General features: G+C 39.4%; 1 protein-coding gene across 6 annotated transcripts in view; it reads right to left on the bottom strand.

Annotated features, from left to right (window-relative positions):
- The window catches only part of PECAM1 (platelet and endothelial cell adhesion molecule 1), a 28,995-nt gene extending 12,166 nt beyond the window's left edge, over nt 1-16,829 (bottom strand). Inside the window, exons 1-13 of one of the 6 annotated variants that reach the window (XM_062612635.1) lie at nt 16,621-16,829; nt 15,991-16,017; nt 14,301-14,594; nt 13,064-13,363; nt 12,708-12,977; nt 12,169-12,429; nt 10,913-11,194; nt 9,866-10,147; nt 9,350-9,457; nt 8,416-8,443; nt 7,008-7,078; nt 5,846-5,914; nt 851-907 (exon numbers count right to left, since the gene is read on the bottom strand). In XM_062612635.1, the coding sequence (XP_062468619.1) occupies nt 851-907; nt 5,846-5,914; nt 7,008-7,078; nt 8,416-8,443; nt 9,350-9,457; nt 9,866-10,147; nt 10,913-11,194; nt 12,169-12,429; nt 12,708-12,977; nt 13,064-13,363; nt 14,301-14,594; nt 15,991-16,017; nt 16,621-16,714 (2,143 nt within the window). In that variant the 5' untranslated portion in view covers nt 16,715-16,829. Of the gene's footprint in view, nt 1-850; nt 908-5,845; nt 5,915-7,007; nt 7,079-8,354; nt 8,444-9,349; nt 9,458-9,865; nt 10,148-10,912; nt 11,195-12,168; nt 12,430-12,707; nt 12,978-13,063; nt 13,364-14,300; nt 14,595-15,990; nt 16,018-16,161; nt 16,506-16,620 lie in introns of those variants that run through there. The other 5 variants (XM_062612634.1, XM_062612637.1, XM_062612636.1 and 2 more) reach the window with 5 other exon arrangements.
- Between the last annotated feature and the right edge of the window lie 226 nt (nt 16,830-17,055).

Here is a 17,055-nt window from a genome sequence, read left to right as displayed (position 1 = left end):
TAAAACACAATGATCCTAAATTAAAAATGGCACACAATAAAGCCACTTGGTAACGTTGATGGGGACAAAACCTGAACAGTTTGCAGACCTAATATTTACAAATCTAGACTTCCTAACACAATGAGAGGAAAGGAAATCCTTTCTGATGTAGTCTCTGTCAAACTACGAAGAAATGCTTTTAACCTACTGTCTCTGAACTCATTAGTGCCAGAACATTTATAGGCAGTAATTGCCAGTAAGCTGCTAATGCCCTTAAACAAAGTCTGTGTTACAGGAGGTGGAAGGGCAGAGTAGCTGGCACATAGAGCTCAGACAATTTTTCGTGGTTCTTAAAACAAACAATCCACCCTGCTGAAGCAATCAGATTGCTTTAAAGGGTTTTAGAGTTTGTTGTGAGAGGCTTTATAGATATTTGCTGGGGTTATACCAAAACCAGTGTAATATTTTATAACTCATGGCAAATATGCTCAGCTAAGAGGGGAAGTGTTGTTCTTGAGCAGTTTGAGTAACACAGCATAGCATCCTATTCCCTAAGAGGGCATGTTCAGCTCTGGATTCAGACCAGATGTATGGCCTAACTACATGTCACATACAGTACAGATGGGGTGCTGAAGTAGATGTTACAAATATTAATCTCACTGCATTAAATATGATTGGTTTATGAGAAAGCATGAAAGTGGTGTACAATTTATCAGCACCTGTGGTTTTGTAGCTGCATTTCAGATGTTCCTGTGTGACCTGCATCTCTGTTTTATGGCACATATCTTCTAAACTAGTCAGTCACAATTTTACCCCTAATCTCTATACAAACACTTCCTTTATGTGTTTAATTTTTCACTAGCTTACTTACCATTATTAGCTTTTCTGATTTCACTATAAACTGTTTCAGTCCCCTTCTGTACAGGAGCTGGAAAATGTATTGGCACAGAATCAATTTATTTTCCTTTTTTTATCCTTTTTTAACTTTCTTTTTTTGTTTGCCTTATGAAAATCTCCTTACACAAACAGAACAAACTGGTTTACTTTCAGAGGAAGTAGTTACACAAGCAGCAACAAGCCTGTGGAGTCTGTATTAAAAAGCAACCACACCCCCTCCCCAAACCCAGCCTGTAAGGTTCTGAGAGGGAGATGTCTCTCCCTCTGCATAAAAATGATGATGAAAATTGGCTTCCTTTTCTACATTTGGCTTTAACATTCTAATAATCTTCTCAAATTGATACTACCTTAATTTTACTGAGGCATCTGCCACTAGAGAAGAGCTCCTCTGGATCACTTGGAAGACCTTTGTTTTGATCTAGGGATTTAGGGACCCTATACCTGAGGAGATCTATCATTTGAAAGACTAACTGTATACACTTTTGACAACTAGCCTGGGCACACACACACACAAAAGTCTAATTTGCTGTTCTCTGTGAAGTGTGTCAGAAGAATGTTTGCAGATTTCAGACTGCACAGCTTCTGTTTAGGTGCTATCTGGGAAAGGTCTCCTCTCAGTTCCTCAGTGTGGTGGACTATTCCTTTAGTGCACAGGGATCAAGTGGACATAGCAAGACTGAAGGCTAAGAAGGCTTTTGGAAAAACAGAAAGATAGAAAATAAGGAGAAAAAGCAGACAGGGAGGATTTGTACCTCCAAGGACACAGCTGAGATACAAATGTAATGTTAGTGCCAGACACTCCTTTTCAGTCCCTTAGGTTTACAAATAGACCCCTGTAAACCTCCGCTTTTGTATGAGACAGAAAGCCAAAAGCTCTTCCCTTTTTGCTAAGTTTTAATTTCAAACTGCAGGCACTTACCCCAGCAGGGAAGGCACAGAGCTGTTTCTAAAGGCCTGGAAATAGCAAGAACTCAGTTTATCTATGTCAGTGTAAACACAGTCTGGCTAGTATGAGATTAAAACAATTTCCTTGATTTCTTGCATGTTTCCAGATACAGAATCCCTGGGCAACCATTGCAAAGCAAAGTGCTATAGAACTCTGTGCATTTAAAATCATTTTCTCCATTTGGTATAAAGCCTGTGCAGGCAGGGTCTAGGAGCTTGCTGTTCAAGGATCTCAAAGCAGTTTAGCAATATTCACTCATTTCAGTTAAACTGAGTATCTTAGACAACCTCAGAATTCTATCAACATCACCTCCAATTTCCGTGGCTCTTCAATAAACCAAGAGGTGAGATTTTTCTAGTTAAACGTGAGAACTAGAAAAACTGCAAGAAACTGGAAAGAAAATTCACATTTCTGGAGACAGAGCCCTGTACTTTAGCTATTAAAAAAAACATTTAAACAATTCAGACAAACTGATCTGCAGCCAGTCCCAGAATCAGGACTGTTACTGCTCTGCATCTCGCTGAAGAACCCAACATTCTGATTTCCCAAAGCTAATTCCGTTTGTTTTAATTCCGTTAAGCATCCTTTAAATGCTGGGAGCTCACACATCAGAATTGAGTTGCAAACCTGTGATTAATTTCAGTGACAGCAGCAGTTACACTTCACTGAGTGCCTAATCACAGCTCCCAAACTCACAGTTTTGGCGCTTTCTTTGCAGATTAGTCTGAAGAACTTGCAGCACGTTTCATGTGCTTATGGGCTATTCCTTAAGTCATCAATTCACTTCCCAGTGAAGTAAGAAGAAATCTTCTGAGAATGTTAACAGCTCCTTTTGTTTGGAATACATTTGTTAGCAGATGACAGTCCTAAATCTGCTCCTATTGGCTCTGTGGGAAGCAGTAGGAGGCATTTCCCCTCAGCTTGCCTGTTTGTTTTTTTCCAGACCATTTCATTAAGTTGTGATAAAATGCCATTGCCCACCGTATTTTCTTTGTTAATTTTCCACAGGGTGTCTCAGCACCGAAAAAAATGTGCTTGGAGAAATTACTTGGATGATTTGACATTTTGTTTCCACTAACTTTACAGTGTTGCCACCCTGCAGATAAGTAACCAGCCATAAAAGTAAAAGAAGGAGCATGTTCTTACTCAACCCCGATTAGCAGTTTCTCCCTTCTCACTTCAGGGATATTTCCTGATCTTACTTTAGCACTGGCCTTTGGTTTTGCTTGGATTAACAATAAAGGGTCTAAATCACTTTTTGCACAGCTACGTTTTAGAAAAGATAAGCATTATGTTTTTGGCTAGCATATAATCTCCTGAAGTATTCAATTGAACCATTCTCTAGAATTGCCACTCTTCTAAATATCAAGCTAACATTCCACTATGACTACCCTAAATAAGAGTGGCCCTGGCCTGAGTGGCCCAGATCTACCTTGGATTTGTGTGGCATCTTCACCCATACTTCGAACAATAGGTATCAAGTTATTCCCAGTGAAACAGTGAAACTTTGCTTCTATCAAGCTTACCACTCACTATCAATACCACTGTAAGGAGCCCAGACAGTGAAGAAGCATAGTATATATAAAGTTCTTGATGCAATAACCTATTCACCATTACACTGTCTTAAAAAGTACTTCAGAAATGAGCAGGTAATGCAGACACGGCTGGAAAATCAGGGTGAAAACACTGTTTTCAAATGTAAGTAGTTCTTTACTGTCAAAATCAAGATGTTCACCCTTCTGCAATTATCGCAAACTTGTTTTGAGGTGACATTCAATTATTCCTGATTCCCAAAAGTGACATAAAGGCTACGGTAATAGCTTAGATACTGCAGCATTTATTGCAGGAGTCTTTCACAACACACAAAATAGGACTCCTGAGATGAACATTTGTATTAACATTGACAACAGTGGCAGGAGGAGCAAATGATTGGGAAGATAAATTAAGTTAGTCCTGAGAAATCAAAGGAATCTGGAGTTCCTCAAAAGGCAGAAGGAATCAGAATGTACGTGCAGCCTGCTAGGGGAGAGATGAATGCTTAGAGAAAAGGTAAGCATGATATAATTCGTCTTCATTCAGAAAATAAGTGCAATCTAAAGAGGTGTGAGAGGGTGACGATCTGAAAGGCCTGTTCCCTAAGAAGGGTTGGTCATAACCCACAGACAGACATGAAAGATTATGATTATTCTAAACAAAGCTTGTACAGTCACATCAATGTGGCAGCAGGACTGGTGGCAGTCCTATGGCTGAATTATTTTTCTGGGTACACACGATTATTACACAGGTATATAAAGGAACTTGGCTTTGCTTCTCTTTTCTCAAGACTAAATCTCATCCTGTTCTCATTGTGATAGGCAGGGCAGAGCTGAAAGAATTAATCTTGTAAATTGGTCTCATACAACTCCTGTCATTTAAACAGCACCCTCAAGATGCTCTGAGAGATTAACACATGCAGTTGCTATTTACATATCCAAAGCATGCATCTGCCAAGCATTCACTTGTGTCCTGGGTGCCACAAAGGAATAGATTAGGGAGCTATCATATCTCAATATACTTGAGTCTTACAGAATCAATTAATGTTCTGTGTCAGACATAGGTCTGTAACATGAGGCAGCATTCAGTTAAAATAAACTGATCTCATTTACACACTGTCTAATAAACATTATTTTGCATCTTAATGGGGCTCAATCTACATAGCATGGATACTACCTTATTAGGCTGGTATAGTGGAATGGTGTTACATATCAGCGATGGGATGAAAAGGCTATTTTTAGAGATGCTGATCTTGTATTTTATAGGGCTTTTAATTTAAATAATCATGGAGTAGCGTATCTTTACCGTTCTACACCACTGTATTGTATAGTGCCTCCTCAGAAACAGCTGGAACAATTCAGTATTAGCCCTGTTCTGAAAAAGAGTACGACAACTATAGCATCTCAGTGCAGAATTTAGCAGAGGTGGAAAAATAGCATGCTCAGAACACAAGGAAAACTCTGTGATGAATGATAGCAGCGAGTAAAAACAGAGAAAGAATAGGACTGGCAGTTTCGCAGAGCTTTGCTGCCAAGCAAGAGTGAGCGCTTCTGCCCGAACATCTCTATTACTAACTGAACAGTCACGCCTTTGGTCTCTGAAATAAGTGAGTGGTCTCCTTCCTACCAGGAAAAAGCTAATTTTTCTATTTCTTCCTCAGTCTGCTTCTCATTTGGTTAAAGCAAAAAAGCCAGAGCACAGCATAAATCCCCCTCATGGGTTTTAGTCACTCACGGCTACTTGAAACCTTTCCTAAGTTTTGGAAATATTTAACAGCTTTCAACACAAGGGCATATAACACAGGATGACTGAAGTGTGCATTTGGGTGTTGAGAATAAATGTCAGTGGACATCCCTCCATCAAGGTTGCAGAGACACATACCTTAGCCTCATGCTATGAGGTCTGGTTACTGTTACCAAAGAACTACAGGTAAGATCCAAAGTTATCTGGACATCAGTATTCTCATTTCTGTGTTTTATGTGCCACAAAATCCAGGCCTCTCCAAATGGAGGGACTAAATCTACACTGGTCTATCTTCCTTCTCTATCACAAGTGAATTACAGCTTTGACCCTTCAACCAGTTCCTTTATAAAGGAGGAAATTCCACTGCTTTCTGTTCTCTCCATTATCCTACCCCGTAGCTAACTTCAAATGGCTCCCAGTGAATTTGGGTTCTATAACATGAAGATTCACAGCAGGCTGCCTTCTGCTAGGAGTTCTAGCTGGGAGCCCTGCTCTGCACAACCTCATGTGGGTGGAAAGGGCAAGTTCACAAGAGGATCCCAGGGGAAGAAGGGCTGCAGTGAGGAATAGCTTGGTTGCCACAGCATCGTCTAGATTGAGGAGCACTACTTACATGAAACTGTCATGCACAGAAAACACAACCTGCTTTTACATTCACTGGTGCCAGTATCAGACCAGAGTCAGAGAATAACAGTATGCCCATAGTTGCTCCCAAAACATAACCATAGAGGCCAAAACGGTTATTACCTTTGTGAGGATCAAGTGTTGATACTTCAACTTCAGTGTACTCCACCTCAGCACTCTCAAGGTCAGGTCCTGCCCCAAAAATATCAAGAAGATGTTTCTTTGCAGGACTGCATACTTCATTTGAGCTGTGGGCCTGATCCTGCTGCCTCTGAAATTAATGGACAAGTCCTCATTGACTTCGATAGGTGCAGGATCAGGCCCTACTTATGGCAAATGTAAGTTACTCTGCTAAGAGTTGTAAGACCAACCCATTCCTAGGTCATTCCAATCCCAAGACCAACTCAAGCCAGATTTCTGAAACTGTGGGACATGCAAATTGTGCCTAAAACTCTTACTTTCAATTTAACACCTTCAAAAGTGGTGCAACATAAATGGAGCAGGGAATTATCTGAGATTCTCCCACAGTCCTGCTCCAGCTCCTCTCTTCTATTTTCTCTTTAAGTATAAAATTAGCTTTACTCTCATCTGTTGATTTCATGTAATTTTCACCATCTTAGTGTAACCTGAATTTAAAATAGTCAATCAAAAGTTGAGCTGACAAAACATTTACTGTAGCCAGTCAAATGAATGAGTTACACAGCTGCAATTCCTATTGTCATTATGGTTATTTATATATGAGAAATTCTACTTTTAGATTCACACCCAAGATATTCATAAACACAGGTGAGAAGAATGGGGGGTTTTAAACAATCAGCTAAAAAACACCCCAGGGTAGCTGTGTTTCTATCAGGTGCTCTGAACAACATGTCCACCCATTTTTGTGAAGTGCACTGTAATGAAAGTTGCTCAGTCATGGCAAGTTAATATCGCTGTACCGTGGCCACATCACAGGTCCATGTGGCACAACTTAGATTTCCTCTCTGAAATCATTTTCTTGCAGCTGTGTTAAAACTGTTGACAACAGAACCATGAGTTCTCCATCTGAAATACTGTGAACTGACTGCCTGCTAGAAGTGCCTGAGCAGACTTACAAACCAATCTTGTATAAGACATGCTCATAAAAAACTGAACAAAGACAAAATACAGAGGAATGCCAATAACTTTCTGCCAGGTAATCCCAAAACACTGGGTCCTATCCAAACAGCAACCATGTAAGTCCAAAACTTTAAATAAATCTTTAATTAAGCCAAATCACTCATAGTCTTACAGCAAAATATCTCACCTGAATAGTAGTCTCCATCATTGTGCTGTCTTGTCAGTTTTTCACTTGTCGAGTTAGTAGCCAAGGCAGGACTGAAAAGCAAATGAAAGTTGATGGAATTATCCAACAGCAGTCAACAAAAACACGACGCTATGCAAAGATCAGTCATTGTCTATGCTAACTACCACATAGTCTTAACTATTAAATCCAGTTAAAATTTTGCCTTTCTCTTTAAGAGAAACCCAAACAAATTTTAAGGCCAAAAATGTTCCCTCTTCCATTACTCTTAAGAGCTCTGCATTTTTAATTCCATACCTAAGTGCATTCAAATGCAAGCCTGATATTCTTCTATTTCTCTAAGCTGTTTTGGGATTTTTTTTCACCTATTTTTAGAGTATTTCCTCATCCCGTTGTTGTGTTAGCAGGTAGTACATGAAGCACAACCATCTATTGTCTGCAGGTGTGTGCCATAATAATCTATATTCATATGGCGGAAGGCCTCCAGCCCTTTAAACAGAAATATTTCATCATTACTATATAGCAAGTGGTGTGGCTTAACTAAGTACCACATAGACACTCACTCGCTTCTCCCACCTTCCCCAGGTGGGTGTGGGGAGGAGAATCAGGAAAGGGTAAAACCCATGGGTTGAAATAAGACCAGTTTAATACTTGAAGTAAAATAAAATATAATAACAACAACAGTAATGAAAAAATGAGAGAAAGGGAGAGAGAGAGATATAAAGCCCAAGCAAAACAAGTGATGCTCCATACAATTGTTCACCACCCCCTGACTGATGCCCAGCCCATCCTTGAGCAGTGATTGGCACCTCCTGGCCACCCCCCACGTTTCTATACTGGGCATGATGCTCTATGTTATGGAATGTCCCTGTGGCTAGTTCAGGTCACTGTCCTGGCTCTGCTCCCTCCTTGGCTTCTTGTGCCCCTCCTCACTGACAGACCACAAGCAACTGAAAAGTATTTGACTCAGAGTAAGCGCTACTGAGCAGCAATTAAACCAGCAGTGTGTTATCGACATGATTCTAGTACTAAATTCAAAACACAGCAGCGTACCAGCACTAGGAAGAAAACTAAGTCTATCCCAGCCAAAACCAGGGGGGTATGCACCATTTACGTGCTCAGGTTCCACACTTTCAATATATCCCAGTTAACCAGCATCACCTTTCTGGTCAGTTTCTATCCCTGTGGCCCTGACTCTGCTCCCTCCCAGCCTTTTGTACACCTCCTCACTGACAGATGACGAGCAATTGTAAAGTACTTGACTCAGAGTAAGCACTACTTAACACACTGATAGTTTAGTTGTTGCTATCAACATTATTCTCATACTAAATCCAAAACACAGCACTGTACCAGCTACTAGGAAGAAAATTAAGTCTATCCCAGCTGAAACCAGGACAGCAAGCCGTCTTACCCAGACATCTCCATGGATGGTCCTTTAGCTTGACAAGAGAAAAATAAAAGCTCCTATTAATAGACTGCACAACTAAAATAATCTAAAAGTAAAAATCAAAAGTATAGTGATTATTTACCCAAGTCAGAATCATTTCTCTTGACTATCACAGAATTAATTACCCAGTGGCTTACAACCTGTTTATCACCCCGTCCCTTAAATGTCTCTTGCAAAGAGAACCTGAGATCTCAAACCTGAGACTTTAGCCTGGCCAGTTTAAGCAGTCTGGGAGATCCAGATACCCCAAATTTTCCCCAATATTTTGCAATGTACTGTGTATCACAGGATAAACAAGATTTACTTGTTTTTTGACAAACAAGATCTGAAAGAACACCTTAATGATAAAAGACAAATCCCTATGTGAGAATGTATTACAGTTGTAAGGAGAAAAAAAAAAACAAAACAACAAGCAAACAAAACCCCAACCAAAAAATGACTCCACAACCCAATATTCTCAAATTTGGTTCCTGAGGATTAGAGAAGCACTGCAGTAACACCTGAGCTGGGACCCCAAATCAAATTGCCACAGCTCTGTAAGGGATCTAAACCCAAAAACCCCTCAGGCCCCTTCTGCTTCTACATTGCACAGGACTGAATTCCAGACCTAGAACTGCATCAGAACAATGCAATTCTGGCCTGTCTCGAATAACCTTTGCTTTACTTGTGACTTCCCAGCACCATTAGTTAGACGCTCCCATTTTGCCCAATACACTTGGAAAGCTCCAGCACGCTTGTAGCTGAACTCAGGCAACCGCACACTTTGAAACAGATTCTAAGTTAAGTGAAAATTGTATTTAGTCATCTCCAAAGCCTCACCCCACAGCCTTTGCTTCTGAAACAAATGCAAGTTTAGCTGTAATACATTTGTCACAAACAGAAGGGAACCATTCATTACCCTTTTTCTTCTTACACAAAAACCACCATAAAGCGAGAGTCACGGCTCCTGCGATGAGTATCAGGACAAACGCAACAATGACTCCTTTCTGCCAAGATGCTAAGATGACTGGAAATAAGAAAGATATGTTGAAGAGAGTATGTACAGTGACAGGTCACCATGGCCAGCTTCTGCAGTTCCTGACCTTTCATTTTCCTACAAATTGGCCTTCTTACACACTGGGGAAGAACTTTACAGAGATCTGCATGCAAAGTTCACTAGCGAGCCACTCCTTTGTGACTGAAACCTCAGTACAACGGGTTGCTTTCAGCTTGTATCTGTCTCCTTCAACTTCTGAGCTTCCTTTAAACTTTCATATGCAAGTTAGGCAACCTCTGTTTATAAACAGATCTCTCTGTTTAACTTCTGACAACCGTGGAACAAAAGTAAGGGAGTTACACTTAGTAACACACCAGACAACATAACCTCAACAGTTATGATGACATAGCATGCAGCTTACCATAAAAGTTAGCTTACCATTGATGGTTATTGGATGGCTTTTCACATCCACATTAGCTCGATTAGAAGCCATGCAGTAGTATGTCCCAGTGTCCTGCCTGCTCATCGTGCTCTTGCGCCACATGACTCTGTCAGCGTGTTCACTTTGCTCAAATACAAGAACATCACGATCAGCTTTTCTAAAAATCCTGAAGTGGATTGGCCAAGATCCTTCTTTCACAGAGCAGAGGAAAGCGGTCTCACTGCCTTCCTCCACTTCTCCATACGGAATACTGCCCAGGCTGGCATTCTTGATTGGCACTACAGAGGAAGGCACAAAGAAAACAAATATTAGCACTATTAGAAATAACTTTGATGATAAAATGAAGTATTGTAGAAATAGTTGCTTTAATGCTTGCAAGTGTTATATGCTTTAACTGTCACATGAAACCTCACTACCATCTTCTTTTTAAAGCTTCAACTACCAACTTCCCTCATAGAGGAATTTTCCCTTTCTGCTTCACACATATTTGTAGATCAGACACCTTGCTCACATATAGTAACTCCTAGCTACTAATAGGCACAGTAATAAACTGACTTTCAGAGCTACTTTGCCACTGCAGTTTCTGGTGTCAAACACATGCTCGGTGCCTCTGAAAACAGCAGCTATTAACAGAGGCATTTAGGGATTTACATCAGTTATTTCAGTGATTGAAATCATAGACTATCTCTAATATCATTAGGCATACATTTAATCCAGTCCTATGAGAATCAAACATGAGGAAAACATCTGCTCTGAAATTCTGAATCATTAATTTTACTAAAACAGCTTCTGTAAGATTTCAAGTCAGAGCTGGTTTTAACATTAACATAACCTCACTTGTAGTTAACTCGATTCAGACCCCTATCGAGGTTTTTACTCCAGCAACAAATGGTCGGAGATACCAAACTCCAACTATTTTTAATTCAAGTAAGCAAAAATTTGTAAACATTTCACATCCATTATGTTTAGTCCCTCATTTTCTGCTACAGTTTCAAAACTCAAAAAATGGCATTAGACAGAGTAAGAATTAAACAGACTTTTACCTACTACTGTGACATTTAGAATATTGCTGGTTTTCACACCACTGGAGTGATTATTTCTAGCATCACATTTGTATCCCTTTTTGTCATTTTGTCCAACATTTTCATCCAAGAACGTAGCATATGTATCATTAATGACTGTTTCTTTAATTACATTTCCTTTGTAGAATTTGAATGTTATTGGTGGTGTTCCCCTGGCTGAACGACAGATTAACTGCAGAGGCTTCCCTAATACCACTTCTGGTAAACCACTGACAACAGAAAGAGTTGGCTTGGAGACTGGAGCTAAAAGAGGAATAACAGAAAAAATGGTTGCAAATTACACTGCATAAAGCTGAAAGATACAACATTATTTTATAGAAAACATAAACACACAATATTTAGCTAGTCTGCATGCACAGTTTATATTGGGAAGCTCTTCTTCATTGCTAGAATGGAAGCAGGGGGTAACTTGACCAAAACAAGAATATAGATAATAGAACATATGTAATAGAATAAAATAGCATACGAGGAGAACATAAAGGAAGACAAAAGGATCAGTGACACAGCTATGGATCATCCAAACTCCAGAACTAGCTCTGACCCAAGGAGTAAGTCTGTAGAGCAAAAATACATGCAAGTACCAGTTCATATATTACCTGAGATGGATCCTGCAGCACCTAATCACGGACCTCTGCTTCTGCAGCACAGTAAATCACAACCCAACAGGGGAATTAAATCCCCTTTAGATCTGAGAACTAACTGTGCTTGTTCCATGAGAGGGAAGGAAACTAGGGTGTTTGTAATTAGTGTGCTGGAGAGGGGGTTGTATTGATAGCAAAACCCTTGGCTTTTCTGGAGTAGAACGCTCCAGATGACCTCTGGCTCTCATGGCTTTCTACCTGGAGGGCCAGGGGGAGGGATTCAAGGCAGACACTGACAGAGTTTCAGATCAAACTGATGAGTGAAAGATTTGCAGAACATTCCCAGCTCCTGCAAATGGTAATGAATGACAGCTTATTTGGCACCTAGCAGAATCAAGGGAAGAGAAGGAAGATCGGCCCTGGAAAAGTCTGACTTGATTAGATCATGATAGGCCAAATCCTCTACAGTTACAGATGACAAGCACATCTCACAGAAATTAATACTTCCAGAACAAATAGACACCCTGCTGGTTCGTGGATTAGAGACTGATTCTGTCAATTGATGTGCTTATAAATAAGCTTACAGTTTCGATTTCCCCCCATACCATTGGGTTCTAAACCTCTGTATCAACTCACCATAAACATTTATCCTTACAGGTTTGCTCTCCTTGACTATTCCTTTTACTTCAGCTTTACAGATGTAGGATCCAGTATCATTCACACTAACTCTCATTGTTAAGTTTCTAGAAGTTTCCAACAAGACATCTCCGTTTGAATTTCTCCGCAGCACAGAGAAGTTGGCTTTCTGAAAGCCACTAATGCTGCAGCTCAGAGTTAACTCTCTGTTTTCATCCAGCTTATTCATAGAAGCAGCCAGTGTTGGCTTGGGGAATAACTCTGCAAGACAGAAAAAAATAATTTATTCATTCAAATTGAGCCTAAAAGAATATGACTACCTACATCAAAGTATACAGAATGAAGGACATAGTGAAAGTTTACAATTAGGGAAAAAATAATCATATTATTTTAATATAATAATATTTTCAGGGAAAACATAACTTAGCAATCACTTGAAACCGCTTTTTGTATGTGTTATTTGAGAGTATTATTTCAGTTCTTGAGTTCTACTGAATTTAAACTTAAATGTTAATCCACTGAGTGAACAGAGGTGTTACCTGACACAACAACATTCACTTTGGTGGACTTAGATGCTCTCCCTTGCTCCACCTTACACAGGTATTCACCACTGTCCTCTAGAGTAGCTACTGCAGAGTACTTCAAAACTTTCTCATCTCGTACACTGTTCAGTATCGTTTTGTTTTTCTGGAGTATGATTTCAATGTCGCGCATTCGGGCTACCACAGTTGAGCATTCAAGCTGTATTCTGTCTCCTTCTGTAATATTACGTGAGGGCCTGACACTCAGAGTAGGCTTTATAAATGGTTCTGCAAGAGAATACATAGAAACTCATAACCCAACTTTTAAGTTATAGCAAGAAAAGAATTGTAAAAAGAAAAGCTCAGCAACTTACCCCTGACTGTAACAAGTGTTTTGTTGCTGTGTTCTGAGCTGTCAAATTCACGCTGTACATGTCTCTTACCAAAGCAATCAAATTGTAAAATATTATCTCCTTCTTCAACAGAAAATTCCACCTCAGAATAATTTTTGTATGCTTCAAAGACGTATTTTTCTTTAGGTGTTGAATTCATTTTTATCTTTCGGAAATAGAAGTATAAAGGAGGAACTTCTTCTGGCAGCTCACAACGTAATTTCACAACCTCACCCTCTAAAACTTCTTTTTTCTCAGCAGTGAGGATTGGCTTGGTCATTCCTTAGAAGAGAAAACAAGAAAAACGAAACAGAACATTGCATAATCCTGACATAAACACTATGTCTGACGACTCTGGTAGGGATCTATGCTAATGAAGAGGTGCAAATAATTTGTAAGAACTGAGCTTTTGAAGACAGTTCCTTTGATGTGTGTGTATATGCTAAGGCACCTTCAGAAGAATAAAATGTCCCTTCGAGAGGGCAATACAATCTCTATACAATGCATGAAGTATGAAAGTTAGTGTTTTGAAGGTAAGACCACTTCCTCAGTGTTTCCTATTGCTACTATGAAATGAGCAAGCAAAGAAACTAAATGCCATCCCAGCTCCTGTACCTAAAAGTACAGGCCTCTGAAAAAAAAGTTACAAGCCCTCCACAACCCTGTAACTAATGCTGAACGAGCTCTTTCTGTGTTGCTTTTCCAAGGGGAAAAATGTCACTTGCAGTCAAGAACACATGGCTGGAAAGAGTAGAGATGGAGCTGACCCCTGTTTTCGTAAGAGATGAAAGGACAAGACTGATATAACATTATCTACAACAGTAGTCCACAGTTGATAATAGCTTTGGCAATAGCTGTCACAAGGTGAGAATCTCAATGCATCTCAATACATTTCCAGCTTTTCCAGCAAACTACCCACCCCCCATCATGCTCATGATCTGTGGGCATAAGCTTTCACACATAACACTTTCTCTAGTTTAATAACAGGCTCGGGGAAGAGCGCACAGGTTGCATTCCTGACTATCACTGATCTGCCAGGTAGCCTTGGGATCGTTATTTCATTTCTGTGCCTTACCATGAGGATTTAGTACTAAAGTCTTGTAAAGTACTATAGATAAAAACCACTTTCCAAGATATCCTATTGAGCACTATTATTAATTTCCAGGTTCTCTTTTTGTATCTTAAGACAACTGCCATGTTTGAAGGAATACTCACTCACCTGTTACCCAGACATGTAAGGAGTTACTTGATTTTGTCTTCCCACCTGCTTCCACAGTACATTCATACTCTCCTGTATCTGAAGATCTAGCCAGAGGTACTTCATATCGAGCATCATCTTTGTCTGATACAGTCATGAACACAAGCTTGCCATCCTTAAAAATTGTAAAGTTATGCTTCAGCTGGAAATCAGCACTTTTGCTAATATCAGCATGGCAGATAATTGACATGGGAGCTCCATTCTTGACTTTGACAGACGGCTGAACATTGATTTCAACTGTGTTGAAAGTAAAAACTTGATGGAAAATAAAAAAAGAAACAAGATTTATATTTATTTTCAATTAATCCAACATAATACTGCTATCTCAAACTGCTGCATTTTAATAACGAACTGCTTAGAGCTGTATTAAACCAGAAGCCAATTCATCCCCAATTAGCAGAAATCCCTGGAATTATCTCAGTATTTTTTCCTTGAAAATATGGTTAGGGGTATGTCATGAAGCAAATTTCACTTTAAATATAGCTCACGGGCTTGGGATAATCTTAAATCTCTAGTTTAGGATAACTACAGCACAACAGAAGATATTTGGGCTCAAGTGCTGCAAAAGCAAACATGTACATGCCTAACTTGTTGTGTTGGAAGTCCAGCAATCATTCTCCCAAGAGTCCTTAGAAATACCCTGATTAATTCAAATCCAGAGTCATAGCCAGAAGGAATGCTTTCAATTAATTCAGAATTTAGACATGTTAGTCCCTGAAAAAAATATACTGAATACAGCATTCCTATTCAAAAAATAGTAACATGGATAAGCACCTTATGAAGTAAAGTTTAGAATAGCATTTATATATATATATATATAAATTTGTAGCTTCAATTTTTATAGTTATTAGAATCCTGGTATAATTAATATTTTTATTCACACAACAAGAACAACAAATATAGAGAGAGAACCCACAGCTTTTGGGTATGCCCATTTTAGTCAGGATTTGTATTGGAAATTTGCTTCTAAAACAGGAAAACTCCTGCATCTAGAGGAGTCCCTTGCCATGTACCAGCTATTTATAAACTGTCCTTGTTAGAGAGAGTTTTGGGCATAAAACCAATGCAAAAATAGTATATTTTTTTTTGCATGTGAATAGACTACATGACAACAAGAACCAGCTTTTCTCTCTAGTGATGGAAAAAGGAAGTATGCAGAATGTACATGCTGGAAGTCAGCAAGATGATAAAGTATAAAGTCAAGTCATTCCTTTCAGAACACAAGTTCTCTACTCTGCTCACACACAACCTTTTCTTTTGCAAGAAAAAGGAGCAAGAGAGAGTGCTCTTAACTTATAGTCTGTAATTTTATCCTAGCTCCTTGCCTGTGGGCATGAGAGGGGTTTTTTAAAGACCAAACCAAAATGCTAGTAATTAAATATCCTCTCCCATCTCTCCTCAGTAAAGCAAGTTACTCCAGGAAAAATTTCACAAAGCGCATTTTTAAAGTACCAGCAGTGCATCTCTCATTTAAACACTACACCAGGAACATACCCAGTTAACACCTTGTTCAGGTTTTCACATGGCCAAGTTTTGTACTGAGCTACAGTACCACAAATCCAGATCAACTCTGCTATGGATACACACCAACAACTGAACCATTAGTTAAATTACTTATTTACATTTTGTAGGAGGAAAACTCATGACCTACCTCTGTCCTGAGTGTAAAGTTCTGAACCTGGGGAAAAAAAAAAGGAGAGACATGGTATTTTCAAAGCTTACAGATAGAGAGACAGTAATGGGAAACAGTAAAAAGCCCCAAGAAACCCCCAACAAACTACAAACACAAGTACCCACCCAGATATTTCGTTATCAAACTTACACTGCAAGAAAATCACCAGAAGAGCAAGATACATCTCGTTCCTGAAGAACACACACGCTTAATTCCAAAATAAAACAATATTCATCATCAGAGGTGATGCCTCCAGGTACCAAAAACAGGTTATGGGTTTTTCTGTGGTTGTTTTATGGAAACTGATAAGATTTTGCCATTAAAATGCATAAGTTTTCCCAGATCTTCAAAAACTGGCTGGATCAAGTAATCGTTCCCATTACTGGAAACTGGAAATGGCAAACAATGAGAATCTATCTGCTGCTCACAGGCAGATTACTGTTCAGGAAGTGACTGGACTTTTCCTGAGGGCGCCACCAAATGCATTTGCTTTGTTTAATTTCTTAAGGTGTATTAAAAAAACAAGAAGTTCCAATGACATCTATCCTGCAGTTCCTGTCAATATGGGGGCTTTTAAGTCACAATTAACCATTTACAAACACAAATTACCTTTGCTATTTAACCTCAGTGGATCCTTGAGTAAATATTTCCCTTCATCCTGACACAGAGAACTCTTAGAGAACAGATGTACAGAATTACTCATTTTTCCTCTTTACCTCCGTTTCCAGGTCTCTCATTTTTGCTATGGCAAAGAACAGCTTTACTATAAGGTGCACAATAAATTCAAATTATATCAGAAACCACAGCTACTGTTGTATTAGACTAGAATATTGACGGGCAGACTTTCACGAGACCAGTATATACCAAAAACATGGAACTGCACAAGTTTACTAAACTGTTCTTATCTCAACCCGTGGGACTTGCATTCTTTTCGACTCTCCTCTCCGTCCCTCCGGGAGTAGGGGGAGGGAAAGAAGGGGGGGGAGTGAGTGAACGAGTTACCTGACTGGGTTTAAACCACGACATGTAGTTAGTTAGAACAGT

This window comes from Pezoporus occidentalis, unplaced genomic scaffold, assembly GCF_034315485.1.
Source record: "Pezoporus occidentalis ecotype Australia unplaced genomic scaffold, CSIRO_AGI_Poc_V1 ctg160, whole genome shotgun sequence".
Taxonomy (NCBI): Eukaryota; Metazoa; Chordata; class Aves; order Psittaciformes; family Psittacidae; genus Pezoporus; species Pezoporus occidentalis.
The sequence above is the reverse complement of the archived record's forward strand: the minus strand, read 5'-3'. Positions and strand labels throughout refer to the sequence as shown.